The sequence below is a fragment of the Pecten maximus genome, chromosome 10, assembly GCF_902652985.1.
Source record: "Pecten maximus chromosome 10, xPecMax1.1, whole genome shotgun sequence".
Classification (NCBI taxonomy): domain Eukaryota; kingdom Metazoa; phylum Mollusca; class Bivalvia; order Pectinida; family Pectinidae; genus Pecten; species Pecten maximus.
The window spans coordinates 23,906,094-23,917,641 of record NC_047024.1 but is presented as its reverse complement, the minus strand read 5'-3'; the positions used below and the strand labels follow the sequence as shown (position 1 = coordinate 23,917,641).

At 33.8% G+C, this 11,548-nt stretch overlaps 1 protein-coding gene across 1 annotated transcript in view; it reads right to left on the bottom strand.

Annotated features, from left to right (window-relative positions):
* Window positions 1-8,410: 8,410 nt before the first annotated feature.
* Window positions 8,411-11,548, bottom strand: part of LOC117335750 (leucine-rich repeat-containing G-protein coupled receptor 5-like) — a 73,261-nt gene continuing 70,123 nt past the window's right edge. The window contains exons 19-20 of the mRNA XM_033895927.1: window positions 11,033-11,158; window positions 8,411-10,792 (exon numbers count right to left, since the gene is read on the bottom strand). Of these exons, the coding sequence (XP_033751818.1) occupies window positions 9,177-10,792; window positions 11,033-11,158 (1,742 nt within the window). The 3' untranslated portion in view covers window positions 8,411-9,176. The remainder of the gene's footprint in view (window positions 10,793-11,032; window positions 11,159-11,548) is intronic.

Sequence of the window (11,548 nt, the reverse complement as noted above, 5' to 3'; positions counted from 1 at the left end):
ATTTACAACATATGTCCAAACAAGATTAATTCTGTCTTTGGGATAGAGATATCTAATTTTAAATAGGTTTCAGAAAAAAAATTGTGTAGAGAATTGTGCCATTTTGGGTCAAATATCATAATATTTTGCAATTTTTGAGAATTTTTTAAGCTGTTACCATGGTATTCACAGCTCTAAAAATCACAGAAAATATCAGTTTACTTATCCTTCAGAGCTCTATTAAAATTGCAAATGTTGTACAGATTTCAAATATATATACTTTATTAGAGGTTATATGTAAGGTTAACTGGCAATGTTTACATATCTAAAGCATGTGCCATATTTTTCAGAATTTGGCATTTTTACTGTACACTGCTACCTTATAAGGGCTGAAAAATGTTATTTTTTGGAAATTGTGCTTAATTATGCTTGATTAAGCTTCATTTTAGTTCATTATTGCTCAAAAATGCATAAAAACAATTTAAAACTTGTTTATTATCAGGCTTGTCATATTAGAGGAATCAAGGGAGGTAACTCGCATATTTACCCATTTTAAGGGTGGATTAATTAAGCATAATGTTAATGAGTCAGTGTAAATTGAAAAGATATTCTATGTTTTATAACAAACCCAAAATAACTTATTGGGTATCTAACAAACCATATAGACTGAATTCTGGTTTGTTTTACCTGATTTATTACCCCGTATCCATGGAAACTATTACAGTAAGTGTTATTTTTTGAAATATTTGGTGAAACCATTATTTTCAATTTATTTATACATTGGTAAGCATGTAATTTCAATTGATGGAGTGTACGGTTGATACAATATTGTCAATTATTGTCACTTCCTTCGGTAAAGCAGAAAAAATAGCATTTTCCGCATAAAATGGGATCAGCGGACACTTTCATATGATCATTGGTACATATCTGAATTACCGGGGTGGAAACAGATGACTGTGATGTCATAGGCATGACATTTTGAAATCTTGGATGTCATGTCATGATTTATCAGTTAGAATATTGCATGTGTTGCTAAGCTGAGGTTTGGAAAGGAATTTGGTTATTTATTATGACACCATTGAGTATTTATGACGTCATAGATACCATCTGATGATGTCATAGTTACTGATGACGTCATGGTAACTATGACGTCATATTACAAGGCTAAATTTGATAGTTGTATAGTATTTTTTGCTTGATTACATGCACAGAGACTCAAAGTACCACATTCAACTCAAAACACAACTTTATTCAAGAGATATACAGAATTATGGGAGTTTTCATCTTTAAAATTACCTCCCCTTATTACTGGATTGGGAGAAAAAGTTGTCAAAATACACCTCTCAGGGAAATCAGCAATACTCGGTGACTATTAAAGATACACAGTAACCCGATATGTCGTTTTGTTCGTCGGAACATATTCTAGACATTCATGGGGTTTTTAGTAAAATTAGAGTTAACAAAAGTGATGTATAAGGTAGCACACCACAGTAAGACAGCCTGGCCATGGGCAATTTTTTTGTTAAGCAAATAACTCCTGTATTATGATATGTATAAAAAATGAAAAAATAAATGTACACTATAATTGGTATATCCAGTATGAAGTAGTACATACAGGCTTCACATTTATTAAAACAAAAATCAATAAATTGGTTCCGGATTTTAAATATCCGGATTTTCCGAACGTGTGTTTACACAGGAAATTTAGTTTCGCCTACAGCGCAAAATGGAAGCCCACAGAAAAGGTAAGATAGCGGAAAAACTTAATTTACAACATATGTCCAAACAAGATTAATTCTGTCTTTGGGATAGAGATATCTAATTTTAAATAGGTTTCAGAAAAAAAATTGTGTAGAGAATTGTGCCATTTTGGGTCAAATATCATAATATTTTGCAATTTTTGAGAATTTTTTAAGCTGTTACCATGGTATTCACAGCTCTAAAAATCACAGAAAATATCAGTTTACTTATCCTTCAGAGCTCTATTAAAATTGCAAATGTTGTACAGATTTCAAATATATATACTTTATTAGAGGTTATATGTAAGGTTAACTGGCAATGTTTACATATCTAAAGCATGTGCCATATTTTTCAGAATTTGGCATTTTTACTGTACACTGCTACCATATGAAGGATATTACAGAAGAAAAGTGAAAATCGCCTTAAAACTGCACCATGCAGCTGATGCTACTAGGGACCAAGGACCGCTACGGTAGACGATGTCATGATCCCCAACCCTCAAAAACAGACCAACGTTTTGCACACACGTTATTTAGCTTCCCATTTCTGAGTGCCTGGTTATATTAATAAATCTGATCCGACGTACCGGGGCTTCATTATCGAGAGGAAAATGGGATATTTGGTTAACAGAAATGTGAATCGTCTGTTGAATCACGTGAATTGCTGAAAATGATGGATACTGTCACAATACTTTTGAGGTTGATCAATGATTAAAATATGGTTGGTCATATCGAAGACTAGGCCAAAATATGGGTTCTATACTCGAACAAAATATTGGTTTGATGTAGAGGACGAGGCCAAAATATTGGTGTGATTTAGAGGACGAGGCCAAAATATTGGTGTGATAAAGAGGACTAGGCCAAAATATTGGTGTGATTAAGAGGACTAGGCCAAAATATTGGTGTGATTTAGAGGACGAGGCAAAAATATTGGTGTGAGGACGAGGACTAGGCCAAAATATTGGTGTGATAAAGAGGACTAGGCCAAAATATTGGTGTGATAAAGAGGACTAGGCCAAAATATTGGTGTGAGGACGAGGACTAGGCCAAAATATTGGTGTGATAAAGAGGACTAGGCCAAAATATTGGTGTGAGGACGAGGCGAGGTTTTGACTTTTCCATGAACACTATATACCATCATCTGTTACTCCATTGTTGGAACAAACCAGACAGCTCTCCAAACAACAAGAGAGCAGAGTATCGTAGAGTGACACAAAGGGAAGTAACTCGGAGAGACCAGAACGCACTCGATGACATTACATCTTAACTCCAATGTAAGCTTCTATAGGTGTATTTTGATCAAACTTAATATGTTAACGGTAGACTATTAAGAAGCACTACAGTCAGCACACTGGCATACGAAGATGCAAGTATCTTAATAATAAACATGCGCTGCATGCTAACCTATCTCTGTTCAATGAAAGAATGTTAAGCGGGCAATATCATGACGAAGTTGACAGGATAATATTTCTACCGACTTTAATCCTCTCCCCGTGCCAGCAATACATCCAGCCAAACTGTTTGTAATGCCTACAGCGCTTGATTTAAATGCTCATGAAAAAGAAAGATAAAATTCATACCAGACTATTTCAATTCGCAGAGGGATACTTAGGAAACGAGCTAGTCATTCGATAACTTATTGTATATTATGGCTGTGTTATGACTCTCCACAGACCGAAATTTGTAATGTGTAGGAGGGGAATTATGTCTGAGCGATACAATCTCTTCTGCTATGTTTGTTGATGTACAGCTATTCTTGGGATAATGGTACTAAAAGTCCACGACCAGACAATTCATCTCCTGACCAATAGACAATAACTGGCCGTTTTTTTTGTGGTCAGAACGGTTTCAAGATTGCTCGTTTCAGAAATTATGACGGAACTATTTGTTTTTTCTTTTTAATCTGGCGAGACTTTTAGTAGATCCTGTAGGTCCGTCAAGATTGTCTCAAATTTTACATTTAAATAAACAACAAACGCAGCTGTTCCGCAAAGTTCAGTACTTGGTCTTTTTTTAATCAACGATATTACTGACTTGAATATCTCAAAATTATTAATTATATTGTTATCGCTCTGTCCATCCGTTCGTCCGTCCGACTCAACATCCCTGTGGGGTGCATTCACCGATTCATTGAGTCAAAATATCTTCGTCGCCGTAACTTTCTTTTTTATCCATATAATTCGACATTAAATCTCACTGCGCATGTGCTTTTTGAGGAACGGAATGAATGGAAACAAAAACAGATTTTGAAATTCTGATCGACTTGCGGCGTGCACCCCACAAGTTGACAGACAAAACACTACACCCTACTAGTCGTCCTTGGCCGTTCGTCCGTCCATCCGAAACACTTTCGTGTTCGTTTCATAATTTTGTCGCTTATAAATGTAGTCTCTGGAACTTCATACTTGGGTATGGGTTCACCTTGGTGAGCTGGTTTGTCATGTAACGAAAGTAGGTCATTGTGACCTTTGACTAACACCAAAAGGAAAACAAGTCCGGTGTCTATTTCCTACACTAGTCACTGGGACTTCATACTTGGGATGGGGGCACCTTGATGAGGGCGTGTGTTTATGGCAAGCCGTTTGGGTTTTTACCTATTGAAATGAAGATATCTCTATTTAATTAAAGATATCTCTATTTAAAATGAAGATATCTCTATTTAATTAGATATATCTGTAATTTAAATAAAGATATCTCTATTTAAATAAAGATATGTCTAATTTAAATACAGATATCTCTATTTCTACTGAAAATAGAGATATCTTCTTTTAAATTACAGATATCTCTATTTCAAATTCAGATATCTCTATTTGAATTACAGATATCTTTAATTCAAATAGAGATATCTGTATTTAAAATAAAGATATCTGTATTTCTACAACAATTAAAGATATCTTTATTTAAAATAGAGATATCTCTATTTGAATTAAAGATATCCCTATTTTAAATAGAGATATCTTTAATTTTGCTTAAATAGAGATGTCTTCATTTTAAATACAGATAGCTCTAATTCAAATACAGATATCTCTAATTCAATTAAAGATATCTCTATTTTAAATAGAGATGTCTTTAATTGAATTAGAGATATCTGCAATTACTTTGCAATACAGATATCTCTATTTCAAATACAGATATCTCTATTTGAATTAAAGATATCTGTATTTACACGTGTTTGCTCAGTGCGAAGATTAATACTGAAACACAAAGAAAATAATGATTACTCCCTAATCCTGATCAGTGTTAACGAAACGCTTGTATTTAATACGCAGTACCATTGAAAGCAGCACACGGTCTGCATTTCCCGCCATTTTGCGTCACTAGTGCTTTACTTCCGTCATGCGCAAAAGGGAGAATCAAGGGAGCAGTCGTTTTTCCTATTTGATGGTTAAATACAGATATCTCTATTTCATGTCAAATAAAGATATCTTTAATTCAAATAGAGATATCTGTATTTAAAATAAAGATATCTGTATTTCTACAACAATTAGAGATATCTGTATTTGAAATAGATATATCTTTAATTGAATTATTGATATCTGTATTTGAATTAGAGATATCTGTATTTGAATTAAAGATATCCTTATTTTAAATACAGATATCTTTATTTACAATGAAATGCAGATATCTCTAATTAAAATAAAGATATCTTAAATTGAATTAGAGATATCTGTATTTGAATTAGAGATATCTCTATTTCGTGTTTAATTAGAGATATCTGTATTTTAAATAGAGATATCTCTAATTCAAATACAGATATCTCTAATTCAATTAAAGATATCTCTATTTAAATTAAAGATATCTCTATTTGAATTAAAGATATCTTTAATTTTTATATTAATAATGATATCTTTATTTTGAATACAGATATCTGTATTTAATAGGTAAAAACCCAAACGGCTTGCCATATGTGTTATGTATCTAAATAGGCCACTCTTCCAGCATCTTATCACTTCAATTTGATTAACACACAGTAATTAAAATCAGGACCTTTGCTTGTGAAGAAACCTATCACCACTTGTTCAGCTAAGATATGTTCGCAGAACATCGAACACACTATTCTGAAAGCTAAACGACAACATCCCACTCAGTCTACAACTTCTACTAGTTGGAGATCTAGTCTGTCTGACAAAGATAATGAAATCCTTTTTTCATAAACCCAGCAATATATTCACGATGGAAATAAAATTCTGATTTCCACCATTGTCTTTATTCTGCAACGCTTCATTTCAGGTTTGAATCTGAGGCGGTGTTGCTACAATTCAATGAACTATTGATAGTTTATGATAGATTTCAATTCATCCAGCGAATATTTCCATGAGATCGAGAAAGTAAATAAATTCCTTTGTTCCGTGCGTGTGTTTGCATGCAATGGCCCCTTTCAAAGATCGCAAGTTATTAAGAATTTTTGTTACACAACTAACAACATTAGTGTATTGAAGCAGCAACACTGTTAAATAGTTTTTAGTTATTTTATTTTTTCATCAACACAATGTACAATACAAGACATTTTTTACATGTATGCAAATAATGTATTGGAAATGGACTCTTCGTATTGATAAAATACAAATAAAGATACATGCCAAAAATGAAAAGAAGAAAAGAAGTAAAAGAAGTTTATATTATCAAAAGGAATATTTGCTGAAAAATTGTACAGCAGTACGGTTTTTCTGATTTAATTTCTCCACTTGATTGTCATACAAGGTATTTTGTATTCCCTAAGTGCTGTTTTTAATTTTCAATAAAATCTTGTTTGAAAATAATTTATTTTTGAAGGCACGTTATACAGTTTATGACGCATAAACGGCTATAACTACTGACTCAACTTCCGGTCTAACTTATCACACGGTTGAATTAATTGCTTGTTTACTAACAACTTAACCTGGCCCCGGTTTCATCTATGTTACTTAGCTTAGAAAGTTCCACCTTTAAGGATCTTTCCTAAAACTCTGTTATGCTTTCCAATGAAAGATTTGAAGTTATGGAATTTCTTTATAAAGAACTTCGACGAATCTTGGGCTAGAATTCTTATATATTTTAAACATGAATATTATTTAAATATATTTTCTATTTCATTTTCTCTCATATAACAAATAATTAATTTTCCATTGTTTGTACGCAGAATGTGGCTTTCTGATTGGTTCAGATTTTTTTCATACCTCTATGAAAAAAAATCAAAACAATCCGAAAATGCCGCGAAAAATGTGACGTCACAATACGGCCATTGACGTTCCGTATTGATTTGTGAAAAAGAATCATACAGTTTGCGAACAAAATTTGTTTCATACCGAATGAAACTAAAAAAAAAGATTGACATCAATGATGAAGTATTAACTTTCTTTTTGTATGTACACGGATCTATTGATCTAATTAGTTAATGGATTTTAAGGAGTAATACAGTATAAATAAATATGTAAACATTTATTAGTTGTTGTCATTAATAATGTGCATCCGGGTATTTCTTTAAACTGTAACTGCCGGATAAAAATGGCGTCCAATGTAATTCATTATAGATTTAATCACAATTGCGAGCCGAGGTGTATGTACGTTGTTAGGTATTTACGGCAGAAATATACTTTTTTTTTTAATATTTTTTTCTAATACTTACCGAAATTAAAAAAAAAAATTAAAGTTGTTTCCGTTAAAACTGAAAGAAGCCTTCAAGCATGCACAAGTATTTCATGAATGCATAAATTTTACCACTTTTACACCGATACAGACACAGATTAAAATCATCATTTAAAACACAATTTACCAGAAATGTCTACGCTGTTGATTTCCCGATGAGTACTATCACTGACAATTATCACCAGTTTTAACGTCAACAACTTGCTTTTTAACTTTGTCGCTTTGTACACTTATATACATTCAGAAATTAACACAACAGCGTCAACTAAGAAGGCAAACATATTAATTGAAATTTGATATTATGTACAATTACCATGATTAGAACACGTACGTAACACTGGACATAAATCTATCATACCACGTGCGAATCCTTGGATACTGAGGTGGCTTATTATGGTCGTCATAGAAACACGTTTCGGTAGTAACGGTTCTTTTATATCCATCTCAACAATTTATCATAACTTGATTCTTAATTATCTAAGATGCACAATAGATTTATATTGGATATATTTATATTTGGTCAATAAGTTTTTATTAAATACATGGTTATTATCACAGTTGCACTAAACAAAAGAACACTGCATAGCAATTACAAAACTCAAACGGGTGATTTCGATATAATACTATATTTAAAGATAAATGTAATGTGTCGGCAACGAATTTTGACTGTGCCGTGATACTTCATTGTAATTTGAGGCAAGATAAGTACGTTTAAGAGGAAAGTGATATCCTCGTTGTAGTAAAATTAAGATATTGTTATAAACAAGTTAACGAAAATTTGATAGGAAGTTGTGGTTAATTTTAAAGAGCCGTTTCCACCTATGTATTTTCATTAATATTACAATATTTATAAGATATGGGGCTATGATATCATGCTCATGCTCATGTTCATTGCTTTTCTCTAATTGGCATTTTCGAATGAAGCATGTCTGACTCTAATAAGATTATCTGTCATATATCTTGAAATTTCCTCATGAAGGTTTTTCATTTGATACGTAGTCTATGATATTTATTCTAGTTAAAATACATATAAATTAAACAAACTATGAACTGCATTATGGTACATCTTTTTATCTTTTTAGAACGTATATTAGAAGTTGTTATTTATAGTGGGTTCTTATTTTCAAACGTTTGGGAAAGTCGCCAAAATCTAAACCATCGAAAAAAAGTCTTTACATCAGTTTCTTCCCTTACCATGGGACCCTCAACTGCTTACAGCCATTTTAGACAGGCTGCGAAAATGCATAGAATATTCTTACTTGATTGTCTTAATAGTCGTTTTATTATATATTCAACATTATGACATGAAGGTAACGATTGAAGTTACAAAAATCAGTTTTCTAATCTTTAATTGGAGAGAATATAATTATTTTCCCGTGTTTCTATGTCAATATTATGAATAAAATTGTTAATCCTCGTATGTATTGAACAGTTACTAAGGAGTCGGGTCTATTGTCATGTTAGTTAATATGTCACCATGGATTAGACAGTGGTATTAGCTTTGTATATTTTGTATTAATGCATTTCATATTTTGGCTGATGAAAGACAATGAAGCTGCTGACAGAAGAACCCAGAGTTTAGCATTTCCTAAAGAAAGCACATCAACTACAAAAGGCACATGCAAAATAGATGTTTTGCTTACATTTAAATAAAGTAAACGAGTTCGATTTTTGTACACATCCTCACCAAACGAAGACTTATATCTTTAACAAATATTAATATGTCCATTCATGATTATGTGGTACACAATCATTTCGGACGCAATCGTCTAGAACATATATATATGTCGTTGTTTTACATAAAATCAATATATTGTTCTCCAAACTTCATTTTTACGTTTTGACCTTTCTCGCTGTTGTTTGTACACTTTCCTTTTTGTCATGACAACATGTCTCTGAGCTGATGCCACTTTCTTTGCTGTTTTGACTAGTCTGACTCATAACACTGTGTTTCTCGTCCATATTAGTTTCTCTGACGTCACCAGACTGCCGATCGTCCGCGTGAGCGTTACTGGCGTAGGGCATTGAGCTGAGCTGTCGGCATTGTTTTCCAGATTGAGCAATACTTTCTTGGTATTCTAGCATCTCGTCTTCGTCTTCGTAAGCTGAATCTCTGTTGCTATTTTTAAGCAGTATGTAACCCTCATGACGCGATGACAAACTCCGACGTTTGCACGGGGATAATCTGAAGTCTTTTGGTGAACACGGCAGTTCGATTAAGCTGTTCGATTTGTAGGAAGGCATATTTCCTTCTAGATCTAACGAGTTTCGCCAGAGAAATGATAAGTGGGATGACTTTCTCCATTCATTGATGTGCGATGTTTTGTCTTCAGAATCACTCTGTACGGGAAGCCGCAAAGTTGGTTTGGTTTCAAAACTTTGAACATTAGGTGCCGAATTACCATGCTGAAGTTTTCCTGTATCAAAATCCGTAACGGCGTTCTTGAGTTTTTCTTTATTTAGGCGATATCTCGCAAACAGTTCTTGAGCAGTTATGTCTTTTTTTGCTTTATCTTCCTTTTGAAAGGAATGTTCCAGGTCACATTCTCCAGCACTTTCTAGAACTGTCTCTATGTCGAGACCTTCCCCTCCTGTAGCAGACGTCCCACGAGTAGCACTGGCACGACGTCTCGTATACCGCTTTTTATATGTAGCCCTAGGCTCATCACCTAGCGTGGAATCATCTGAACCACTTTTCATATCTTTCCTGTCAAAATGAATGACGATTTGTGATTCTGATCCCGCTAACCCGACTGAAAGCCGCCTTTTCTGATCTCCGTCCACGTTTTCCATCGCATCTTTGCAAGGCGACGAATCACGACGAACGAAGAGCCTTGCTGTTGACGTGACCTTTTCCTCGCTTGATACAGACATGCCACCTAGAAGACTATCACCAGATTGTTTCCGGAAGTATTTCCCATCAATACCATGTGGGCTGAGAAGTCCATCCGGGCTACTAACACCACTGTAAGAATTACTGCAGCTGCTTCTCTTCTCCGTACTCATAGGGCTATGTACCTGTAAATGGCGCCACGATGATCCACAGCCGAGTGACACTCGACGACTATTAAGACTTGAAAGACTTCTTGATATGGATGATTCTTCAATCCGTTTGCATAACTTGACACAATCTCGTTTGAATTGTTTAGTGAATATTGCATACAAGAATGGATTAGCACAACTGTTGAGCGGCAAGACGAATATGGTCAAGACTTTGGCTTCATTCAGGCTAATGAGTTCAGACCCGAAAGCAGCAGTCGCTGAAAACAGTATGATTGGCGACCAGCAAAGGAAGTCTGTGAAGATAAGAATAGCCATTCTCTTGGCGACTCGAAAGTCTTTTGTGTTCCACGCTTGTGATCCCAAAATAGAGATATAGATTTTGATGTAGCAGGCTATGATAGCGACGAAGGACACAGCGTTAAAAATCATTATGAAACAGACGTAAGCTGAAAAAAAAAAAAAAAAATGATGTAGGCAAGCTTGTAGAAAACAAACGGTTCGGATATGTCATAAAGACTTTTTTACTATTCTTGACAGTTTGCTCTAAACTTTCGGCTCAACAGAAAATTAAATTGAAAATGAAATGACAAAATCCATTTAGTTGTTAAATGGAAATTATTTGAACCAAAAGTATCATTGTTCTCATTTTAAGTTTAAAATTATTAGATAGTGAGAAAATCACTTACCCAACGAGACCCTTTCACTTGTTTCAAAAGGAAGACATATAGCAAATTTTCGATAGTCGCTGATCTCAAAGAGCGGAAGACTAGCAACGGCTATACAGAAGATCCATCCTCCAGTCATTACGACCCCTGATAAACATCAAACAATAAAATCATGAAGGATTCCAGGGTATTTAAAAATCGTCAGTCGTGCTTGCGCATTAGGTCTGTCAGTTTAGGGATATAAAGATGGTACAGTATTTTAGATACCCATATATCCACCAAAATCGTGATAGCTATTACTACATGTATAATATTCAAGTGCCCAGAAGGAATGATTTATACAATATGCTGTAAATAAACACATTTTAGCGGTAACATTATCTTCTCGCTTCTTGATTTTGCTCTCGTTTTTAGCATTGCGCTAATTTCACCACTTTCTATCTATAAACTGTTAAAATTTAAGATACTTAAAATGTTTACAGTACCACGTTATCACTGTTTTTTTTCTTTGTTTTTTTCCCCAGATTCTAATAATTG